The sequence below is a fragment of the Parus major genome, chromosome 11, assembly GCF_001522545.3.
Source record: "Parus major isolate Abel chromosome 11, Parus_major1.1, whole genome shotgun sequence".
Classification (NCBI taxonomy): Eukaryota; Metazoa; Chordata; class Aves; order Passeriformes; family Paridae; genus Parus; species Parus major.
The window spans coordinates 1,278,051-1,300,467 of NC_031780.1; the positions used below are offsets into that span (position 1 = coordinate 1,278,051).

Here is a 22,417-nt window from a genome sequence, read left to right on the forward strand (position 1 = left end):
GGGCATTCCAGGAGGGTTGAGGCAGCTGCAGTAGTGGTTTCCAGCAGAGTGGGTGGCCGGAGATTGCCAGGGCAGTGTTGCATGGGAGTGGATGACGAGGCCTTTCAGACCCAAACTCTGTCTGGGCTCCTGCTGGAGCTGGGCTCGGCAGACGTTCCAAAGCCGGGTGTCCTGTGTGTGGCATCCCTTGCTGCATTTAACACTGTGCCCACTGTGTGTCTGTCCCCTGCCTGGGCCTGCCACTCAGCCCTCACATCCCGCTGTTGTTTCCCAACGCAGACGTGCCTGCTCATGCGACAGCAACACGAAGCAGCCGCCCTGAACGCGGTGCAGAGGATGGAGTGGCAGCTGAAGGTGCAGGAGCTGGACCCCGCGGGGCACAAATCCCTCTGCGTGAACGAGGTGCCCTCGTTCTATGTGCCAATGGTCGACGTGAACGATGACTTTGTGCTCTTGCCGGCATGACAGTTCCACCCCAGGAGACATCACTGAACACTGGCAAGGACGGGAGCGCTCCGAGGTCGGGCGGTCGAGCTCACATTCACCCTTAACCGCTTGCTGATGAATCCCTGGTCAGAGGAGGAGGAAGCAGCTATCGGCAGAAAACAAAACAATAAGAAAAAATAATTGCACTTTCTTCACGACGTGTCCCTCGCTTCCGGACTGGCGCGGCTCCGCGGGGCAGCGGGCCGGGCGGGGAGGCTCCGGGCAGCGCGGGCAGCGGGCGCTCAGCGGCCCCGGGACTGGCCGAGGCGCGGAGGGAGGAGGCCAAGGACACCGTGTGTGTGTTGCAGAAGCTGCTGAGCGGGGCCAGCAACCACGTGAACCATGTACTTGTGAACACCGTGATTTCCAGCTCTCTGTTTTCCACCGGATCTCCTCTCGGAGAAGCTGCAGTAGGAAACCATGGGGGGAGGGAGGGGGGGGTGTTTGAGTTTCTCGTTCCATCATGGGTATGTCTAAAAAAAAACAACAAAAAAAAAATACTACAAAAAAAAAAACAAAAAAAATCACAAAAAAAAACAAACAACAATTAGAAACAAAAGGACAGTGTGTCCACGTTGGGCAGCGGCGGCTCCGGAGCGGGGACGGCTCCGGGATGTGCCGGTGGCCCCACAGCAGCCGCTGCCACCGCTGGGGACGGGCAGAGGAGACGCCGGGGCGGCACGGCCGGGGAGACGGCGACGCAGAGAAAGGACTTTGCCAACTGTGTTTTTAATGGAGTAAAATCCACGTGGTTTATATATTTTTTCCTTTAATCTTGGGCATTTCGTTTCTCTTTCTGAGAACATAACTTGAAAACACTACAGAGCCAATACTCATATAAAGAAAAATTGTATCCCATAAATGCTGTACAGTTTTTATATACATTAACAATGTACTTTTGCTGCCTTCTAGATAATTTATTTTGCAACACATTACTGCACAGTTGTAAATAACTTATGTACTGTAACATCACTTTCAGTTATGTGTAAAGAAATAAATAAATTAATTAAAATTATCTTTGTATTTATAGTTCACCCTGGGCAGCAGTTTCCCTGTCAAAGGAAAAAGTGTCCCAGATCAGCTGCCCATGGCAGGGGATGAGCTTTAAGGTCCCTTCCAACCCAGGCTGTTCTGTGATTTTACACATCACTGTCTCTTTTCCATTCCTTTGTGTGCAGTGGGGTTGGAACCCTCCAGGGGTGGGTCATGAGGAGAGGGGACCCTCCTGTGCTGGTGACTTCACTGCCCCCAGGGGGACTGAGCAGGAGAAGCTGTTTTGGGGTTCCAGAGTCTGGACAGGGATGGGTGGATCCAGGCAAGCTCAGTCCTCACCAGCTCAGGGATGCAGCTGGAGGCAGATCCCAGTGCCTTTCCAAGACCTCTGTGCCTTCCTCCTCCTGCCCAGCCTCTCCTGACGGCTGCAGCTGCCAGCCCCAGGCAGGAGTGAGACATGGCCCCCACTGCCAGCTCTGGGATCTCAAACTTCCCCTGTTGGGTTTTCCAGGTGCTCCTGCTGGCCAAGTGTCTCAGCTGCCACTTTGGAAAGCAAAGATGTTCCAAATGCCACTTGTTCCTCTGCTGGCATCTCCTGGCTGGGGGGACCAGAGAGGACCCCTGGATTCAGCCCCCAGCTCCCCATCACTGCCTCCAGCTTTGCAGCCACTTGAATTTTCCACATTTGGGGCAGGGGGATGCTGGAGGTTTTCACTCCAGCACATCACAGCATCTTTGGAGAACCAGGGGGGTCCCACTGTTCCCTGGCCAGCCCTCAGCCCCTGCCTTGGCACCGGGACTGGGGCTCACACAGCCACAGCAGGACGGGCAGTGCCATGTCCCAGCTGCAGCCAGAGGGATTTTCCCCCCATCCTTGTCCTGGGCTCTGGGATGGGTGTGGTGGGGCACTGGAGCAAATGCTGGGACCGGGAGCTGCTCCTGTGTCAGAGGCCTCAAAAAAAAAGCAGCCACAGGTAACACTTGTTCTTTGATTAATTTCCATCCTTGGTCTTTATTTTGTTAAACAGCCATAAATTTGTCTCTGTAGTCACAGAGAGGCCTTTTATGAGTGTCTAAAACTGGAAAGTCCCATAGGTTCATCTGCCTGCAGTGCTGGTGACCTTGGGAGTCCCCAGGGTCAGTTTTCCTCCCGGTGCTGTAACTCCCAGACCTGTGCGGGGGTGTGGATCCCTCAGATGGGAGAAAAAAATGCAGATGGGATTTTTTTTTTAGTGTGATTTTAAACGTGATTTTGCAGGTGGAGTTTTTCTACCATTGCAGGTCTGAGGCTGAGCACCCGAGTGATGCTTCTGCCCCCAGAAATTCACGTTTGTGAGTAGATTTTAAAAGGAAGAGGGAAATAAAGGCTGTTTGCAGTTTGGCTGCTCTGCTGGCTCTTCCCACGGGCTCACGTGGTGCCAACACGTTCCCTTCCCGAGGGGGTGTCACAGTTCCCACTGGCCCCTCTGAGGTTTGGGGGGACCCGGGTGCATTTGTGGGTGTTCACAGATGGGTTCTGGAACCCCCGGCTGCACCCCTGGACCCCCGACAGCAGCTGGGCCGGGGGTCCCCCAGTCTGAGAGGGGTCTGAGAGGGGTCTGGAGCACCCTGGGTGGGGGAAACTGGGGTGGGGGCGGTGAATCGGGGCTGGGGAACGAGCAGGGCTGGGGGAGAGCAAACTGGGGCTGAGGTGAGGCTTGGAGAACCAAAGTGGGGGGCTTGGGAGGGGGCAAACCAGGCTGGGGGAGCTGGGTCTGGTGTTGGGGGGAGCGAACCGGGGCTGGGGTTTGTGAACCGGCCTGAGAGGCAAACGAGGCTTGAGGGGCGATCAGACCGGGACCGAGCCTCGTATCGCGGGGGAGCGAACCGGGACTTGGCGGGTCCGAACCAGGGCTGGGGGTCCGAACCGGGGCTGGGGGCTCGAGTTCCGGAGGGAGCCTTCGGGGCGGTGCCGCGGGGCGGGTCCGGCCAGTGCCGCCCCACCTGGCCGCGCCGAGCCCGAGCGCTCTCCCGGTGCCTGTGCCGGTGTCGCTGCCGGTGCCGGTGTCTGTGCCGGTGTCGGTGTCTGTGCCGGTGTCGCTGCCGGTGCCGGTGTCGCTGCCGGTGCCGGTGGCCGCTGCGATGGCGCTCGGGGGGTCGCGGCCGCGGGCCCGGCGGGCAGCGGGGGGGTGGGTGCCGTGCTTGGCGCTGGCTCTGGGCTGGGCGCTGGGGTGGGCGCTGGGCACGGAGCCCCCGCACCGCTGCCGCCCCGACACCGCGCTGCTGCCGCCGCCGCTCCGCCGCCTCGGGGGCCCCGCGCTGCTCCGCGCCGCCGTTCCGCGCCTCCGCGGCGGCTGGAGCCCCTGCCAGCTGTACCGGTACCCCCACGGAGACCCCCGGCCCAACGGCACCGGGCCCTGCACCCGCGGCTGGCACTACGCGCTGCCCGCCGCCGGGCTCCGAGCCAACCTCGTCACACAGGTGGGGATCGGGGGGTGGGACTGGGGGGCTCCCGGGACTGGGGACAGCGGGGGACCCCCGGGCCTGGGGCAGCCTGCGCTGCTGGAGGGAACTGAGGGTTCCCTTGGGTAAAGGAGGGGTTAAGGGAGAGGCCTGGGAAAGCTAGGGGGTGAATACCTGCAAATGGGGGGTCCCAGCCACCGGAGCAAGCTGGGGACTCCGGTAAAGGATCCCACGGGAAAGCTCTGGGTGTGCAGGGGGAGAGAGGTGAACGATCCCATGGATGGGTTTGGCGCTGAGGGGCTGGAGGGTGTCCAGGGCTCTTGGAGTGACCAGTACTGTCCCCTCACATCTGTCCCCTCATTTCTGTTTGTGGGGTGGAGGCTCTCCGAAAGCCCTCCAGGCCCATCGATCCCAGCCCTGTGGGCAGTGCCAGAGGGTCTGCCAAGCCTCCCACGCTGACCCCTCCCTGCTGTGTCCCCCGCAGTGGGACCTGGTGTGTGCCTCTCGCTGGAAGGTGCCCCTGGAGCAGAGCACGCACCTGCTGGGCTGGGCACTGGGCAGTGTCACCGCCGGCCTGGCCTGTGACAGGTAGTGGGGGTCCCCGGGGAGCCCCCGCGGGCAGGGGGCACCGTGCCCAGCCCCTCTCACAGCCCGTCCCTGGCAGGTTCGGCCGCCGTCCCACCTTCCTGCTGTCCCTGGCGCTGGCCGTGCCCCTGGGGCTCGGCGTGGCACTGGCTGTGGATTTCCTCATGGTCCTGGTGGCGCGGCTGCTCTTCGGGGCCGCGCTGGCAGGAGCTTTCCTCGCCCTCTACGTGGCACGTGAGTGTGATGGGGGCGTCCAGGGGGCTGTGGGGACTGCGGGTGCTCCGGGATGCTCCGGGATGCTCCGGGCTGTGGGATGTGCCAGGGTGCGGGACAGTCTGGAGCGCAGGATGCTCCAGGGCGTGGGATGCTTCGTGTCCTCGGCACCCACTGTGGCCCCCCGACCCCCTGCCAGGGCTGGAGCTGTGTGACCCCCCTCACCGGCTGGGGGTGACAATGGTGGCCGGATTCTTCTGGATCGCCGGGGAGCTGCTGCTGCCGGGGTTGGCCCTGCTGTGCCGGGACTGGCGGGTGCTGCAGGGCGCTGTCACCATGATCCTGGCCCTGCTGGCCGCCTGCTGGTGGTAAGGACTGCCCCCCCGGGCAGGGGGCTGCGTGGGGCTGCGCTGTGCCCCGGGGCTGCCCGGCACACCCTGCCCGGGACCGCGGTGGGGATCAGAGGCCACTCGGGGCTCTCCAGAGGAGTGGGAACCTCCCCACCCTGGGTAAATGTTTGCTCAGGTTTGAAGCTGAGGGTTTCTGGGCAGCGTTGCTTTGAAGCCGGGTGGGAAGGAAGGTCAGTGCTGGAGGGTGGCCAGGCCCATGGGGAGCCCGGTGACCCGACACTCGTGCCCCAGGTGCCCGGCACTGCTGCTGGAGTCACCGCGCTGGCTGCTGGCCACGCGGCAGCTGGAGAGGGCCAGGAAGACCCTGCAGGCGCTGGCCGAAGACAACTGTCCCCAGGACAGTCTCCTCACGGGTGCGTGGGGGGCTCCGAGCCGTGCTTCTGGGGGTGCTGTAACAGAGCCGGCTCTACCCTGCGTTCCCTTCTCCCGGCAGAGCTGGAGGCCCTGTCCGAGGGGCCCCCGCGGCCCCGGTACCACTCTGTCTGCGAGATCTGCAGCACCAGGGTCATCTGGAAGAACGGCGTCATCCTCGGCTTCGCGGCGTGAGCGCCGGGGGGTGGCGGCAGGGTGGTCGTGGGGCGGGGGGTCCCACTCGCGGCCCCCTGACCCCGCTGTCCCTTAGGTTTATCGGCTCCGGCATCCGCCACTGCTTCACCCGCAACCTGGTCCCCCACCTGCCCCACTTCTTCTCCTCCCACCTGGTGCTGCTGGGCACCGAGGCCGCCGCCTGCCTCTTCGTGTGCCTGACTGCCGAGCGCTTCGGGCGCCGCGCCATCCTCCTGCTCTGCACCGTCCTCACCGGCATCTCCTCCCTGCTGCTGCTGGCCCTCACCCAGTGTAAGACCCCGGCGGGACCCCCGGCACGCATCCCCCAGGCCGGGGAAGAGAGGGTGCCTGTCGAGGTGGGTGCGGGATTTACCCCCTGATGTGCTTCACCCCCTCCCAGACCTGCTGGAGCTCATTGTCCTGACCCTGTCCGTGGTGGGCACGGCCGCCTCCCACGCCGTCACCATGCTCAGCATCTTCTTTGCCAGCGAGGTTCTCCCCACCGTGGTCAGGTAAGGGGGAGCTGCCCCCCTGTTGTGCCAGCCCGGAGCGGGGGGCACGGGGCAGGGCCCCCTCTGATCGTGTTCCTCCCGCAGGGGCGCCGCCCTGGGCTTGGTCCTGGGGGCCAATTTCGTGGGCAAAGCCGCGGCGCCCATCACCGCCATCCCCAACAGCCGCGGCTTCTTCCTGCACCACGTCGTGTTCGCCTCCTTCGCCATCCTGGCCGTGCTCAGCATCATGTTACTGCCCGAGAGCCAGGGCCGGGGCCTGCCCCAGTCCCTGCAGGACGGCGAGAGCCAGCGCCGCCCGCCCCTGTTCCGCCGCCCGCCCCGTGAGGACCACCTGCCCCTGCTGGCCCCCCAAGCCATTCCCCACGACTATTCCCGCCTGGCCGCCTCCACCAAGAGGATGCTGCGCTCCCCGGACGCCCCCCGCGAGATGTAGCCGTGACCCCGCGCTCCCCGGGGGTCTCCCCGCTGTCCGGGGGTGTTACGGGAGCAGGCGGGGGGAGCAGCGCCCACCCCGCGCTGGGGCCGGATCCCGCCCCAGGAGCAGCGGTGCTGGGAGCCCCGGGGCTGGGGTGAAACCCCCCCGGGGGTGCTGCCGGCTCCCAATAAAAGTGCCTTGTTTCTACGGGTCGCTGCTGTGGGGGGGGTCACACACCCCCGCCACCGACCCCCGCTCTTTATTAGGGGGTGACCGCCCCCTCCCCACCTGTGTGGGGCTCACCCGGGCGTCCCTCCCGAGGTTTGCTGAGCTGGGCTCTGCGGGGTGGGTGTGAGTGCGCACCCCCCGCACGGAGGCCTCTCGTTGCACACGCGTGTGCAAAGCCGCTCCAGCCGCACATCCCGTGCGGGTCCGTGCGTGAAGCCGCTGCCCCTGGGAATCTCCTGTCCTCCTGGGCGTGTTTGTGTGTGAGCTGCCCGCTGCCCCGTCCCCTCCCCGGGCACTGGGGTGTCCCCTCCTGCCCCCCAGCCCCACTAGTGCCCGTAGAGGTCGGCCAGGCGGCGGAAGCGGGGCCCCCACTCGCTCAGGTAATCGTAGTCCTGGTCCTCGTCCGTCAGGCTGGACACGATGGAGCTGAGGGGGCTGGCGACCGAGCCCGAGCCCTCGTAGTCGTAGATGAGGGCGGTGTCATAGGGGGGCACGCTGGGGTCACTGTCAGCCGCCTCCAGCCCCTGCAGGGACAGGGGTCACCGTCAGCCCTCCGCCCATGGGCGGCAGAGGTCACGGGCGCCGGGCCCTGACCCACCTCGTTGATGAAATCCTCGATGTCGGAGGGGCTGCTGGGCAGCTTGCGGGGGGCCAGGGGGGTCCCGGAGCTGAGCGGGGCGTCCCTGCGCAGGGGGGGCTTGGCCCGGGGGGAGAAGAGCTCGGGGTGCCGGAGCTGGTTGATGTCGTAGGCGTCCTGCGGGGCCGGGAGGGGTTTAGAGGTGCAGGGCTGAGCTGCGGACCCCCGGGACCCCCTGCCATGGGTCCTGCTCACCTGGTCCTCCTCGCCCCCGCCCTGCTCGTCGTAGTTGAGGATGTTGTCGCGCATGTCGTCCCGAGAGCGCTGCAGGAGCCCCTTGCGCAGAGCCCGGCGGCGCCCGCGCACCCGCGCAGCGCCCAGCCCTGCCAGCACTGCGGGGACACGGGGACACGGGACATGGGGACATGGGTGTGGGCATGCGGAGGCACGGGGGACACGGGGTGATGGCTGGGGCGGGATGCAGTTGGGCTGGGAGGAGGGGTAAGGGTGGAGGTAGGGGTTGGGGTGGGATGGGCAATGAAGGAAATGGTTACGGGGGTCTCGATTGAGGTCAGAAGGGGTTGCTGGGTAGGGGGGAGGTGTTGAGGGTCATGGGTTGGGTTGGGTGGGAGGCCAGGATGGGGTGACGCGAGGGGGTCAAGGTGACAGAATGTGCTGGAGGGGTTCGGGAGGGGTTCGGATCAGGACCCGCACAGGGCTGGGGTGCCGGGGGGGCGCGATGGAGAGGTGGGGGAAGGACGGTGAGGGTCTCACTCACCAAGGAGGAGGATGGTGCTGCCCAGGATGATCATGAGAGCCCCGAGGGTGATGCCAGCCCCGGCGGTGGCCGCGGCCAGGACCCCGTCCAGGCAGGTGCCGTCCCGGCCGCAGTGACACACCGAGACGTTCAGCAGCTGCTGCTGCTCCCGCGGGGGGGTCCCCGAGTCCCGGAGCAGCAGCGGGAGCGAGTAGGGCCCCTCGGGCAGCTCCGCCAGCACGGCCAGCACGGCGTGGGTCACTGCGGGGTGGGCAGGGGGTGAGCGGGACCCTCCATGCAGCATCCCCCCCTCCCCGGCTGACCCTCACCATTGAAGCGGGCGAGGCTCCAGTTGCGGGAGAGCTGGGGGTGCTGGGGGCTGAGCTGGAAGTGGAAGGGGGCTCCATGGGGGGGTCGGTCATCGTCGGTGGCCCCCAGGAGCAGGGTCCCCCCGCGTCCCGGCCGCCCGCAGAGCACCCCGGCCTGCGGCTGCAGCTGCGGAGCGTGGTCGTTCACCTCGAGGATCTCGATGGAGAGGGTGCCGGTGGCCGAGAGCGGGGGCTCGGCTGGGGACAGAGCAGAGGGGTCAGCGGGGGCGGCGGGGGCCAGGGGGGCAGCGGGGGCGGCTGCTCGCTCACCATCGTCGCGGGCGAGCAGCAGGGCGATGTACCAGCCGCCCTGCAGGAAGGCGGACGGGTGCAGCAGCTCCCGCTTGGTGCGGACGGTGCCGGCGTGCGGCTCCAGCTGCAGCCAGTCCGCGGGGTCGTAGAGCAGCGCGTAGCTGTGGGCGAGGGGTGCGTGAGCCATCCCCCAACCCCCGCCCGGGTGCCGGGGGCGGCGGGAGGGGAGCGGGACTCACGTGAGGGTCTGGATCTGGTGGGTGTCGGGGTCGCTGGCGGTGTAGGTGGTGATGGGGGTGCCCGGGGGTGTCCCCTCCAGGACGCTGATCCTCCGCGGGTTCTCGCGGAACACGGGAGCCTCGTTGACGTCCCGCACCCGCACCCGCACCGTGGCCAGGGCCCGGGGGCTGGCGGGGACCGAGGGCTCCAGCGGCCGCTCGTTCTGCACCGACACCGTCAGCTCGAAGCGGTCCCGCACCTCGTGGTCCAGCGGCTGCGGGAGGGGCCAGGGGTCAGCTGAGCCATGAGACCCCCGGTGCCCCTCGGCTGCCCCGTGCCCACCTTGACCACGGAGAGCACGCCGTCGTTGGTGTGGGGGTCGGTCCGGATGGCGAAGGCGCCCTCGGGGTCGCCCTCCAGGATGGTGAATTTGGCCAACCAGCTGGGCGAGCCCGCCAGGTCCTTGTCGTGAACAAAAACCTTGCCCACGTCCACACCCGCCGCCTGCTCCTCCACCTCCATGGAGAACTGGGGGAGAGAGGTGTGGGGTGGGCTCTGCCCCTTTGGGATGCTGCAGTCCCCCGGGGATGGGGGGGGCAGCTCCCGCCCCGCTGACCCCGGCACGGCCGCTACCTCCTCCTTGGTGAACTCGGGAGGGTTGTCGTTGATGTCCTCCAGGTAGATGACGGCCATGGCCGTGGTGGTCAGCCCGTCCCCGGACATGTCGGCCGCCTGCACCGTCAGGTTGTACACCCCCATGGTCTGTGGGGAACGAGGGGGGCGGAGCTGAGCCCCTCCAGCCCCCAGGGAACACAGAGATCCCCCAGCTGCTGCCCACCCACCCTGCTCCATGGACGGAGCTGTGCTTTCACCACGTGGGGTGTCCGTGGCTGCCCCGAGTCCCCCCGGGGTGAGCCCATCCCGCTACCTCCCGGTCCAGGCCGGGCCGTGCGGTGCAGATCTCCCCGGTGGTGGCGTTGATGCTGAACATCCCGGCAGAGCCCTGCTCCAGGATGGAATAGCGCAGAGCCGCGTTATCCGTGTCGGGGTCGTCGGCGTCGGTGGCGTCCACCGTCATCACACAGGTCCCTGTGACCGCAGGAGCGCCCGTGGGTGCCGGCACAGGGCTGGCTCGGCCCCCCCAGCCTGGCACAGGGCTGGCTCGGTCCCCCCAACCCAGCCCAGCCCCCCCGGCTGGCCCCACCTGGCTCAGCCCCCTCCAGCACACGGCCAGTGAACACGTCCTGCCGGAAGAGCGGCCGGTTGTCGTTCTGGTCCACCACGATGATCTCCAGGTCAGTGGGGTCCTCCAGGGTGACACCGCCCAGGTCCAGTGCGAAGGCTCTCAGCTGTGGGTGCAGAGCGAGGGGGTCGGGGTCTGGCTGGGGACCCCGGGGGGGCTGTGGGCACCAGGAACATCCTTACCCGGTAGCGATCGTTCTCCTCCCGGTCCAGCATGGCGTTGAGGAAAACCTTCCCGCTGAACTTGTCGATGGAGAAGATGCCCAGGGGCTCCTCATCCACCCCCGGCCCTTTGATGCTGTAGATGACCCCTCCGGGCTGCTGCTTGTCTGACTTGATCTGCCCCAGGAAAATCGGGGCTGGGGGTCTCAGGCTGGGGGTCTGTCCCCTGTGCAATCCCCCTGCCCGAGGCGTCCCCGCCCTGCGAGCCGGGAGGGAGGGTGGGGGGCTCTCAAATACCTGCACCAGGAGGTGGGGGATGCGCTTGTGGTTCTCCGAGACACTGATGGGCGGGATCACCCAGGCCCTCTTCACCCGCCGAGGGGCCTCGTGCTGCCGCCAGGCCTGGGGGGCTGCAGCGCCGGGCTGGGCTGGGCTGGCACCCTGGGGGCACACGGTGCTGCCAGTGACCCCCAAACCTCCGGAGTGGGGCAGAATGCCAGGGCAGCGGGCAGGGGCTGCACCTGGGCTGGGTGTGCAGTGGGGTACACGGTGCTGGGGTGCTCAGTGCTGATGGGGTGGGGTCTGGGGGAGTGCAGAGGCCACCCAGCTTCTCCAGGAGCCTCATGTCAGTGTCCCTGGCACCCCGGTGTGACAGTGATGGGTGTCCTGCTGGGCTCACCAGAAAGGGGTGCCCCACAAATGACCCTGGTGGTGCCCTGGGCATGGGCTGTGCCCCACAGGACCCCTGGGGGGGCACCTCAGGCCGGCAGCACCTACCGTGGTCTCCCCCCCACGTCACTGTCACCACACGGATGTGGCAGCGAGGGTGGGGGGTCAGGATCAGTTCGGGCTGTCAGCGTGACCTGGGGGACAGGGCTGGGCTGCTGGGGGGAGCAGAGGGAGCTGGGGGCCTGGGGTGGAGCTGGGGGCTGTGAGGGATGGAAACAAGGGGAACAGGGGTGCTGGTGGGCTGCAGTGGGGTCAGGGAGCTGTGGGGACAAGGATGGGTTGTGGGGATGTGCGGGACAAAGGTCAGGGATTTGGGGGGATTGTGGGGGGGGGCCCGGAGCCATGAGGAATGTGGGAGGTGGGAGCTGGGGGTGGGGAGGGGCCAGGGAACCTCGCATGGAGCCGCCGCCCCCCAGCCGCATTCCTCCCTTTCCTGCCCCGGGGACAGGCGCTGTCCCCCCACACCGAGGAGGGAGCACATCTGGGCAGCGCCGGCCTTGCACCCACATCTGTGCCCAGCTGTGCCTGCACCGCTGGCTGCCGGGGAGCCCTGGAGCCCCAGGGGCCGCGAGTGCGCCCTGATGGGGGACGGGCGGCTGTGCCGGGGGTCCCGGGGATGGGGGGGGGGGTGGGCTTGTACCAGCCCCACGGGGTGGGCAGGACAAGGGGCTGGTTCCGAGGCTCAGGGGCTGCACTGAGGCCTCCAGGTCTTTCTCTGAGCCCTTCTCCAGCAGGAGAAACCCCCTGCCCGTCCCTGGGGGCGGCTGGAGCTGGGGGGGATCGGGATGTGAGGGAGGGATACTGGGGACTCTGTTCTTGTGGGGGCTGCCCTGCAGATCCCCTTTCCTTCCCCTGCCCTGAAGCAGCCGAGCACAGGATCCAGGCCAGAATCCCAACGGCCCCATGTGGCTCAGGCCCGAGAGCAGGATGAGGGGCTCTGGGGGAATGTGAGTGGGCAGGGGGGTGCAGGGGGGTCTGGGACCACAGTCGGGGTGTTAAAAAGAGGAGCAGGGTGTCTTTAAGTGCCTAACCCTCCCCCAGATCCCATCTCAGCCCATCCCGGCCACAGGCACGGGCAATGTGCCGGAGCCGCAGGCCCCCCCCTGCCACCGCCATCTGTGGGGTGGGAAATGCTTCAAGAGGGGCTCCGAGCCCCCATCACCCCCAGCCCCATCCCCGCTGCCCCCAAGGACGAGCCTGCACGCGGTTTGGGGTCCGGCCGACCCCCGGCTCTGCCTGCAGGCTCCCCATCCCAGCCAGCCCTCCCGGGGCACGGGGCTGGGGGTCCCCATCCCTCCCGGTCCCACCCCGTCCCCTCGGGGTCCCCGCGCCCCTTACCCGAGCGCAGAGCGGGGCGAGCAGGCAGGCGAGGAGGAGCGGGGGGCCCATGGCGGAGCGGGGCACAGCCCGGCCGCCGGCCCCGAGCTAAAATAGCGGCGGGACTGGCTGAGTGACAGCACATGTGCTGCGGGCACCCGACCCCCCCCGCGGGCAGCTGGCCCCGCCGCCCCCGGCCCGCAGCCCCTGCCCTGCCCGGCCCGGCGGGGGCCCGACGGGGGACATGCGGAGGGCGTGGAGGGATGCAGGGGGGCGCGGGGGGGTCCCCGCTGGCCGGGCCGGGGGTGCGCAGCCCCGGGCAGGGCGGGCGGAACGCGGCAGCTGCCGCCGGGCGCGCTCCGGGGATGCCGCGACGGGGCGGGCGGGAGGGGGAGACCCGGGCCCGCTGCCCCCCCGGCTGCTCCGGAGCCGGGACAAGGACCGGCATCGGCACCGGGACAGGGACCGAGACAAGAACAGGGACCAACTCTGGCAGCGGGACAGGGACTGGCATCGGCGCCGGCACCGAGACAGGAACAGGCTCCGACACCGACAGTGGGACAGGAGCCTCGACCGGGACCAGAACCGGGATCAGGACAGGGAGAGGGACCAGAACGGGTTCTTCCCGCCCCGCTCGGCCGCGCCTCCCGTCGGGGCGAGCCCGCCCGTCTATTCCCAGCCGTTCCCGGTGCCATCCATCAGTGTTGGCGTCGGGGCCCGTCCCCGTGCGGGGTCGGGAGAGGGACCGGCAGCATCCCGCCGTCTCCTGGTCCCGCCGGGTTCCCACCGGCCGGGGGCTGCTCCGGGAGCCCCGACATGGCTCTCGGCCCCCGCTGTCTGTCCCGGCGCTGTCCCCCGGTCTCCCGGTCCCGGTGCTTCCCCCGACCCCCCCGGCCAGTTCCAGTGCTGCCTTCGACCCCCGCGGCCGGTCCCGGTGTTTCCCCCGAGCCCCGGTGCCTGTCCCGGTGTTTTCCCCGAGCCCCGGTGCCTGTCCCGGTGCCGCCGCCGTGCAGTGGCACCAGGTGGCAGCATCGTCGCGGACACCGGCCCCGGTCCCGGCGGTGCTCGCAGCTCGCGGTGCCGCACCGGGGAGTGATCCCCGCCCGCCGGGGGTCGCGGGGGTCCCGGTGCAGCAGGGATGGAGAGCCGCGAACCCCCGCGCAGAGCGAAGGGGGCGAGAGGTTCTTGCCCTCCCGGGAAAGCGAGTCCTGGGCCTGGCAGGGAAGCGTACCATGTGTCGGTGACACTGGCGGCACCATCTCGTCCCTGCTCGGCAGCTGTGGGGACCCCCGACCCGAATTGTCCTTTCCTGGGAACAAAGCCCTCGGTGCCCCCCCGTGCGGGTCACGGGAACGGGGGAACAAGGCTTAGGAAAAGGGACACAGGAGGAGGGATGCAGGATGTGTCCTGTCCATACCCAGGAGCTGAGGGAGGGTGGCAGGGCTGTCGGTGTCCCCAAGGACGTGTCACGAGCGGGTGAGCGCCGGGCACGGGTGACCCGCGGCGTGGCCGGGCCGTGGCTCGGGCAGCGGCGCTCACTTGCCCGTCTGTCTGTCCGATCCCATCCGTCCGCGCCGCTGCCCCGTCACCCCGCATCAGTGTCAGGGCGAGGAGCCGGCCCGGCGGCGCTGGCCGGGGGTCCTGGCTGCTGCCCCTGACGAGCCGTGGCAGGGGGCGGCCGAGCAGATGTTCCCTGCCACCGGCACGGCGGCGCGGGGGTGGCAGATGTGACAGGCTGTGACAAGGCGCCAGCCCCGCTCGTGGGGACGGGGCTGCGGGGGGAGCACGGCAGCGGCTGCAGCACGACAGGGACCGCCGGCTCCCCTGCTGTCCCCGCACTGACACCTCCTGTCACTTCAAACCGGGGCTCCCACTGCGCCACAGCGATTTGGGGTGCCACAAATCTACAGGACTACAACTCGCCTCGCTGCTCTGGGTGCTGGCTCACCTGATTTTGGAGGGTTCCCCAAGCGTCAGGGGCGGTGGGACCAGTTTTACCCCACGGTTTGTGGTGGGACCAGTTGTACCCCACAGTGTGTGGTGGTGTCACCCTGAAAACTCAGCTTCTGAGCTTGCTAACATAGTTTTCTAAAGATTTTCCCAAGACAGTAACTGTAAACATAGATATGTGTACATTCTTTCTGTTACACGTCTTGTGATGGGCATCTCTCATGGCCAGTGCAGTGAGAAAGTGTTATCCTGACCATCCAATCCCTGGCCGCGGGCAGGAGCCTATAAATCCTGGGGTGAAAAATAAACTTGCTTCTTCTTTTCACCACACCTCGACCTGTGTCCGTGTGATCTATTCATCTTCAGCAGCAACTTGGTGGGAGCAGTTTTACCCCACAGTGTGTGGTGGGAGCAGTTGTACCCTACAGTGTGTGGTGGGAGCAGTTTTACCCCACAGTGTGTGGTGGGAGCAGTTTTACCCCACAGTGTGTGGTGGGAGCAGTTTTACCCCACAGTGTGTGGTGGGAGCAGCCACAGCTCCAGTGCAGGGGGCAGCTGGACCCGTCACGACCCCAGTGTGGCACCAGTCGTGTCCCTCACGTGTGGTGCAGTGGGACCAGCTGTGACCCCAGGGCAGAGGCTGGGGGTCAGGGCAGTGCCCAGGAGGGCAGAGGGAGCAGCTGGGAGTGCAGAGGTGCCGCACGCCGGCACAGCCCCATAAAGCCACCGGAGCTTGGATTTTATATGGCAATAAAAGATAATGTCAGCTATAAAATGCTGGAGCGGGGGGGACAGAGGGGTGGGCAGCCCCCAGCTCCTCGGGGACACCCCAGCAGGGCAATTCCTCCTCGGGCCGAGCGGGTCCCCAGCTGCCCCAGGCTTGGGGACACCCCCAGCACTGTCACGGGCTGAGGTTCCAGTCAGTGCGTTAAAGCTGCTGCTTTGGGTTGTTGTTGTTGTTGTTGTTGTTGTTGTTTTAATGGTTTTATTGGGGGATACTGGGCCGGGCCTGGCAGGCCCTAATGAAGGAGATTGATGGCTTAATCGCCTGCAGCCATTACCGGGTAATTGAATGGTTGTGTACATATGATCCCACCGCCAATGCCGATGTGGCTGGCAGGAGAAGCTCTGGGGCTGGGGGGACACACGGAGCCCCCCCTGCACCCCCAGGGATGTGGTGTGGAGGGAGCAGAGCCCACGGCCTTGGGACCCCCATCCATCCCCGCGGTCCCGGCTGTGTTGGGTGTTCCTGGGGGTTTCCAGGTTCATCCAGTGGTGCCAGGTCACCCCATCCAGCTCAGCTCCAGCCAGGCCACTGTGTGCAGGTGCTTTAATGAGGCTTTTAATGAACAGCTCCCACCCACAGGGATGAACAGCACGAGGGTCCAGCACGGATGGCAGCCCCAAACCGGGGGTCACCCCTGACCACCCTCCCTGCGGGAATCCCCGAGGAGCAAACCTGGCAGAGCCCCAGGCAGGTCCCTGCACTGAGGTGTGAGTCAAACTACTCATTCTGTGTGTGACAACCAGGTGTTTTACAGTATTTGCTACCTGTGATCATCCATCAAAGCAATCGATAGCGTTCCTGCAGAGTTTTATTAATGATCTTGTCACCGGGCTGGTGCGGGGTGCCCGGGGTTGTCGAGAATGATAGATCATTAAGAGCTTTTGCTGCTATTTATTCTCCAGTGACCTTGTCTCTCTCCATTGTTGCTTGCTTAAGAGTTATGAATGCGAGACATGATAATTTGATATTGATCTATTTGGTAAGTTAAAAAATTTACTGCATCGTTGATGTTTTAACAAAGGATCGGCTCGGGCCCTCCCGCTGGTGCTCGGCTGTCCCTGTGCCTGGGGGGTGGGACACTGAGAGGTGGCTCTGAGCTCTGCCTGTCCCTGGTGTCCCCATCTCCTTCTGAGCCTGAAGCACCGCAATCCAGGAGATGCCGCTATGGGCAGGGTGTTGGGATGGACAGATCCCTGTGCAGTGGGGTGGACAAATCCTGTCCCCATCCACATCCCCTTCCCCTTTTTCCCAGCTCCACTCTCATCCCATCCCCTCCCTGCCTGCTCTGGCCAGCACCATGTGCCTGCCACGGTCCTCTCCATGTTCTCTACATGTCCTCCCAGATTTCTGGGGCTCTGGTGACCCTAACAAAGGAATCCCTCGTGTTCCTCCTGCCCTTCCTGGTGCTTCCAGAGCCTCATCAGCTGCTGGGAAAGGCTGGGGCTCCCTCACCCCCTCAGCACTGGGCAGGATCAGCCCAGATGGACCCACTGGGGCTGGCAGCTCGTGTGTGGAGTCAAACAGGGACAAACTCCCATGGACAGAGGTGGGATTTACCAACAGCGCACTGGGATCACTCGGTGCTGGCAGATGCACTGGATAACACAGTCAGTATTTATGTGTGATTTTGAATTTATTTAGTTCTGCTGGGAAATCATTCCCTGTGAAATTGGTGAGGCCCTGGCACAGGGTGCCCAGAGCAGCTGTGGCTGCCCCTGGATCCCTGGAAATGTCCCAGGCCAGGCTGGACAGGGCTTGGAGCAGCCTGGGATAGTGGAAGGTGTCCCTGCCCATGGCAGGGGGTGGAACATGATGGGCTTTAAGGTCCTTTCCAGCCTAAAACATTCTGGAATTCTGTGATTCCTATAAAGGGCTCCCACACAAGGAAGCCCTAACTGCAGCTCTGGCTCAGCTCAGCCAGGCAGGAAAAATCCTATTTTATTGGACATTATTCAAGGACTAGGCTGCAGTGAGCCCAGACCTGCCCAGGACCATCCCCGTGGCTCCTCCTCAGGGGCAGAGCGGCCGTGGGTCAGGGCCAAGCCCCCCAGGCGGGCACTAGGCTGGGTAAAAGCGCTTCAGAAGCTCCTTCTTGTTGACTTTGCCCATCTGGTTGCGCGGGATCTCGTCCACCACGATCAGCTCTGTCGGGATGGTGTAGGGAGCCATGGTGTCCCTGCAACACCAAACCGCAGCTGCTCCAGGTGGGGCAGGACGGGCTGAGCCTCCCCGGGAGCGCCCTCAGCCCCACCTGCGACCCCCGCCCACATCCCAGCAGCCCGTTTAAGCTCAGCCCCTCTGGAGTCGGGTGGTGGGATGGTTTTTTTCCTCAGTCTGTCTCTGCAGGGAGCAGCTCATCCCTGGGGACTCCTCGGTGGCTGTCCCCGAGGGCAGGGACAGCAGCAGCCGTGTGAGGAGCGCAGGACCCCGCGTGTTGCTGTGCCGGGCCGGAGGGACCGCGGGTGAGCCGCTCCCCCGGGAGCGTGCGGGGCATTTACCGGAGCTCAGCAGCCCGGGGGCTCCTCCTGTGCCACCAACCTGGGGCCGTGGCCGGTTCCGGCAGCGCCCTGGCACTGACCCGAGTGGGAGATCCCGAGCGTGCCGAGCCCCCGGAGCCCCGGCCGGCCGCCTCCCCCCGCCGCCAGCAGCGCCCGGCCAGATGGAGCCGCTAACTCGGGATGGCGCCGGGGAGCGCCACCGGAGGCGAGAGCCGCAAAATGAATCACTCTGAAGAGGGACATGTGTCTCCTGCCAGGGAGTGCGAGAACGGGGGCCAATTGAACCTAAGTGACAGAAAAAATAAAGGGGAGAGACAGGGAGAGGCGGGCGGGGGCCGGAGCACAGCCCGACCCTCCGGGGGCTTTGCGTTCAAGGGCACCGCAGCAATGTCCCTGTCACAGAGCTGGGGACAGCGATGGAACAGTGCAGGGAACGCTCGGTGAGAGGGGCAGGGGGAGTGCAGGGGGGCTCAGCAAAGTCCCCTGCCTCACACCAGGGATCCCCAGAACAGCCTGCGGGATCCCCAAGGGTACAGGTGGGGGATGAAGGGAACTCCTTGTTCCTGCCAAGAAATTTAGGGATGAGCAGCCACCTTAAACATAGTGAGCATCTCTCCTGTGAGGAAAAGCTGAGAGAGCTGGGCTTGTTCAGATGGGAAAAGAGGAGACTTTTTTATGAGAGACTTTATAGGGCCTGGAGTGCTTGGACAAGGGGGAGCGGCTTCAAACTGCCTGAGGGCAGGGATGGATGGGATACTGGGAAGGGATTGTTCCCTGTGAGGGTGGGCAGGCCCTGGCACAGGTGCCCGGAGAAGCTGTGGCTGCTCCTGGATCCCTGGAAGTGCCCAAGTCCAGGCTGGCTGGGGCTTGGAGCACCCTGGGACAGTGGAAGGTGTCCTGGCCATGGCAGGGGTGGGACTGGATGAGCTTTAAGATCCCTTCCCACCTAAACATCTCCACGACTCTGTGATCCTATGACACGTCCCTGATGAGGACACTGCTGCCTTTGAGCCTGCTGTCCCTGTGTCCCTCCCCATGGGGGTCTCACCTGGCCCAGTCCTTCAGCTCCCTGGCGGAGAGCATCTCGCCCTTGCGCAGCTTCACCACGGCGCTGACGCGCTGGCCCCACACCATGTCCGGGGGCCCGATCACCGCCACGTCCGCAGGGACAGCAGGGGCTGCACTCAGCAACCTCAGCAGCTCCACGTGGCCACAAGAGGGGTTCAGGTGTGAGGAGGAAAATGCCACGGGATGTCAGCACGGGAAAACACCGTGGGATTCTGTGCTGGCACAAGAGCAGAGCTTTTCACCATGGAAAAGGCAGGAAGCTCCAGGATCTCAGGATTTGGACTCAAGGGGGAGGAAAATGATGTAGAGAGTGGTGTGGAGCTGGGAACACCACTTCTGACCCCTTGCACAGGGTCATGCACAAGGGCAGGGCAGATCTAATTACAGCCTCATTTCCAAAATTTCCAAAAAATCAGCCGAGCTGCTGCCGACTCAGCTCCGGCCCTGGGAGAGCAGGAGCTGTGGGATTTAGACATCCCCTCGTGGGAGGGGGCTCCAGGCACGAGCCCTTGGGAGCCTGGTGCACCTGCTGAGGCAGGGCTGCCCCCAGAGCAGTGTCCCCTCTGGGCAGGGAGCAGGAGCACAGACCTGTGATGTGGGGGTGTGTGAGGAGGTGACGCTCCACCTCCAGCGCGCTGACTTTAAACCCTCCGTTCTTGATGATGTCCACGGAGGTGCGGCCTCTGATCCAGTACACTCCATCCTTGTACACTGCTGTGTCTCCTGGAAAACAAACAGCTCCATCAGAGCCTGTTCCCTCTGCCTCTCCTGGCGTGTGGCACCCTGGTGGTGCTGCAAGGGGGAATGGCTTCCCACTGCTACAGCAGGCGTAGATGGGATATTGGGAAGGAGCGTGGGGAGGCACAGCTTGCCCACAGCAGCTGTGGCTGCCCCAGCCCTGCAAGTGTCCAAGGCCACGTTGGACAGGGCTTGGAGCCACCTGGAATAGTGGAAGGTGGAATGAGATGAGATTTTAGGGCCTTCTAAACAAAACCACCCTGTGATTCTGAAAAAAAAAAAAAAAAAAAAAAAAAAAAAAAGGTGGGGAGTGACATTGGGAAAATGAGTTGTTTGTCCTGAGCAAGGTGTTTGGTCCAACCTGTCCTTCCCACAGGTGTGATTCCCATAATCAGCCCAGCACCACAGGATGTGCCAGCAGTGATGCTGTTTTCACAGCCCATTTCCAGCTCACCTCTGGCACTGTGGAGTTGGCATGAGGTGCAGCAAAGGCCCAGGGATTTACACTGCCAGGGCAAGGAAACACCAGAATGAGTCCTGAAAATCCAGGCTGTTCCCCAGAAGAGCTGTGTCCCTGCTCAGCTGGCACCTGCCAAAATCCTGAGCAGCTCAGCCAGAGGATGATTAATTGTTCCTGTATTTGCCTGCCCCTTGGCCCTCTGTGGATGTTGAAGGCAGTCTGGAATGTTCTGGAATTGGGGGAAAGTTTGAAACTGGGACTCTCTGGGTGTTTGGCTGCTGGGAGTGGGAAGGAAGTTGTGGCTGCTGTGATGAAGTGCCTTCTGCACCCAGATGCTGTGGTGTGTGACTGACACACGATGGGACAGGGGACATTAATTAAACGGTGGCACTGGGAGAGGCAGGAGCAGGAGCTGCTCATTGACACGGACAAGATGGGAAGAGGAGAGAGAATTCAGCTCTGGCTCAGTGGCACCCAGTTCCCGTGTCATTCTTTGGGATGTCAGCACAGGAGAACAGCCACGTTTGCTTTTCCTCTGCCCTGATGGGGTGAATGATCCCTGGGCAGTTCTCTCTGCTCCCCTCCCATCCCTGTGCTCCCCACAAGCTTCCCACATGGATCCCTCCGTTCCACCGGCAGCACAGCACAGCAAGGGGATGTCACATTATTATTGTGACTATTGTGAGCTCCTGGGACCAGCTCTGTAATTCCCCCCGTCTCTTCCTTTTCATCTCCTCTCCAGCATCAGGCCCTGGCTGTCACTTTCTGCGCTGACAGCCCGGAGTGCTCTGGGGGACGCCATCCGCTGAGGACAGCCCCGTTACCCTCTGCCCTGCACCATCTGCTTCCAGCCCAGCACATCAGGCAGCCTCTGCAGTGCCACATCCAGCATTCCCCGCTTCCCAAGCCAGCAGGGAATTCCCAGGGAGTGGGAGAACTCTGGCAACTCCCAGACCAAGGAGACCAGTTAAAAGGATGCTGAATTTGCTCATGGACTGTCCCCAGCAGTGCTGAGTGTCACTTCCCAGGTGGTGCTGCCCCGAGAGCCACAGCAAGGACTGTGCCTGTCTTCCCAGGGCTCACAGGTGAGTCCCTTGCCCCATGAGCCCAGCAGCCCTTGTGCTGTGTTCCATCCATCCATCCATCCCAGCTGCTCCATCCAGCGGGATGCAGCTCACAACCACAACCAGCACTCCCTGCCCTCGGCCAGCTGCACCAGAAAGGGAATTTTGGCTGATTTGGTGTCTCTGACACCCCACCTCCTCCTCTGCCTGCCTGGGCCACTCCACCCAGCTCCTGTCAGCACACAAAGCCGTGGCAGCAGAACCTCACTGCACGTGGCTGACGCCGGAGCTGCTGAGGCCGTGGGATTATTGCTTCCCTGACAGCAGCCGGCACCGCTACCTTTGGATTTGTTTCAAGATGCTCAGTGGGCATCTGTTCTGTGAAATGTTAAAGGCTCTGCTGAGCTGCATGTTGAGCAGGCTCTGCGCCGGCGGGGGCTGCCCTTTGCTGGAGTTACAGGCGGTTATAGATATATTTATCCAGTTAAAAGCATAGAATTAGGGAAAGGTTTGGGTTGGAAGGACCTTAAACCCATCCAGTGCCACCCCCTGCCATGGCAGGGACATCTTCCACTGTCCCAGGCTGCTCCAAGCCCTGTCCAGCCTGGCCTTGGGCACTTCCAGGGATGCAGGGGCAGCCAGAGCTGCTCTGGACAACCTGTTCCCACCCCTCACCACCCTCCCAGCGAGATGCAGGAGACATGTGCAATGGAGACCAACATTTCCCTACTCAAACTGCAGAGATTTCTGCCATGAGGTTCTTCAAGTTGCAAAATCCTCACTGCAAACATGAAAAGGCCCTTGGGACTCTGCTGTAGTTTGTGCACCTCCTTCACTGAGTGCTGAGACCTCGTGGGGACCAACAGGCTGCCCAAGCTGCTTCCCAGGATGTGGAGAACAAGAGCCCCTTTTGCTCCTTGAGCTGAGCTGCAGGATCAAGCCCTCACCTGTGTCAACACCCTCACCCACAGGGCAGTTTGTTCCTGGCAAACACAGCACAATTCCCACATCAAAGCTGCAACCAACTATTGACCTAGGGAACACTTTGGCTCGAGAAAAGCAACGCTGAGTGGCTCCGGGGAGCTCTGAGATAGCTGAAGTATGCACAAAAAAAGACTTTTTAGGTAATTCAGGTGACTTCAGCCTGGTCTAGATAAAGGGTCAGGAATGTTCTAGGATCTGCTGGACAAACAGGGATGGTGTTGGCCTCGCACTGGGGCTCTGTGAGTCCAGGAGTTCAACCCTGCACACAGGTGATGAGGAGAGGTCAGCACCCCGGAGCTGCCCCCAGGAGGAGCCCAGTCCTGGCACACCAGCCCTGCTCTGGGGGCCAGATGTCCCTGGGAAGCCTGGGAGGCTGTTTGGTAACAGGTGTCACCAGCTTGGTGGCAGTGACAGC

General features: G+C 64.2%; 4 protein-coding genes across 12 annotated transcripts in view; 2 read left to right on the forward strand and 2 right to left on the reverse strand.

Annotated features, from left to right (window-relative positions):
- The window catches only part of ANKRD11 (ankyrin repeat domain 11), a 121,769-nt gene extending 120,268 nt beyond the window's left edge, over positions 1-1,501 (forward strand). For all 3 annotated transcript variants that reach the window (XM_015639873.3, XM_015639872.3, XM_033517306.1), the window contains exon 13: positions 280-1,501. In XM_015639873.3, coding sequence (XP_015495359.1) covers positions 280-465 — 186 coding nt within the window. In that variant the 3' untranslated portion in view covers positions 466-1,501. The remainder of the gene's footprint in view (positions 1-279) is intronic.
- A 1,780-nt stretch (positions 1,502-3,281) lies between these two features.
- SLC22A31 (solute carrier family 22 member 31) lies at positions 3,282-6,809 on the forward strand. The gene is made up of 9 exons (XM_015639531.3): positions 3,282-3,939; positions 4,406-4,509; positions 4,586-4,740; positions 4,919-5,087; positions 5,361-5,482; positions 5,563-5,671; positions 5,752-5,966; positions 6,076-6,187; positions 6,272-6,809. The coding sequence occupies exons 1-9, from the start codon at positions 3,601-3,603 to the stop codon at positions 6,618-6,620; spliced, it is 1,674 nt and encodes a 557-aa protein (XP_015495017.2). The 5' UTR covers positions 3,282-3,600; the 3' UTR covers positions 6,621-6,809.
- Positions 6,810-6,815: 6 nt separating this feature from the next.
- On the reverse strand, positions 6,816-12,577 carry CDH15 (cadherin 15). The gene is made up of 14 exons (XM_015639530.3): positions 12,475-12,577; positions 10,705-10,848; positions 10,429-10,584; positions 10,208-10,352; positions 9,932-10,092; positions 9,637-9,765; positions 9,346-9,531; positions 9,024-9,277; positions 8,803-8,945; positions 8,494-8,730; positions 8,186-8,425; positions 7,663-7,799; positions 7,429-7,584; positions 6,816-7,354 (listed from the first exon to the last, which is right to left on the reverse strand). The coding sequence occupies exons 1-14, from the start codon at positions 12,523-12,525 to the stop codon at positions 7,157-7,159; spliced, it is 2,337 nt and encodes a 778-aa protein (XP_015495016.1). The 5' UTR covers positions 12,526-12,577; the 3' UTR covers positions 6,816-7,156.
- Positions 12,578-16,952: 4,375 nt separating this feature from the next.
- ACSF3 (acyl-CoA synthetase family member 3) overlaps positions 16,953-22,417 on the reverse strand; it is a 51,034-nt gene continuing 45,569 nt past the window's right edge. For 2 of the 7 annotated variants that reach the window (XM_015640167.2, XM_015640166.3), the window contains exons 8-10: positions 19,345-19,479; positions 18,737-18,848; positions 16,953-17,366 (exon numbers count right to left, since the gene is read on the reverse strand). In XM_015640167.2, coding sequence (XP_015495653.1) covers positions 17,249-17,366; positions 18,737-18,848; positions 19,345-19,479 — 365 coding nt within the window. In that variant the 3' untranslated portion in view covers positions 16,953-17,248. Of the gene's footprint in view, positions 17,974-18,736; positions 18,969-19,344; positions 19,480-22,417 lie in introns of those variants that run through there. The other 5 variants (XR_004499138.1, XM_033517308.1, XM_033517307.1 and 2 more) reach the window with 5 other exon arrangements.

Excerpts from the sequence above, each read along its gene's own strand:
- SLC22A31 (XM_015639531.3), top strand. The coding sequence starts at position 3,601 with ATGGCGCTCGGGGGGTCGCGGCCGCGGGCCCGGCGGGCAGCGGGGGGG. Across the intron at positions 5,088-5,360 it reads CTGCTGGCCGCCTGCTGGTG|GTGCCCGGCACTGCTGCTGG; the intron begins GTAAGGACTGCC and ends CTCGTGCCCCAG. Across the intron at positions 5,967-6,075 it reads GCTGCTGGCCCTCACCCAGT|ACCTGCTGGAGCTCATTGTC; the intron begins GTAAGACCCCGG and ends ACCCCCTCCCAG.
- CDH15 (XM_015639530.3), bottom strand. The coding sequence starts at position 12,525 with ATGGGCCCCCCGCTCCTCCTCGCCTGCCTGCTCGCCCCGCTCTGCGCT. Across the intron at positions 10,585-10,704 it reads TCCCCCACCTCCTGGTGCAG|ATCAAGTCAGACAAGCAGCA; the intron begins GTATTTGAGAGC and ends TTCCTGGGGCAG. Across the intron at positions 7,355-7,428 it reads TCGAGGATTTCATCAACGAG|GGGCTGGAGGCGGCTGACAG; the intron begins GTGGGTCAGGGC and ends CTGTCCCTGCAG.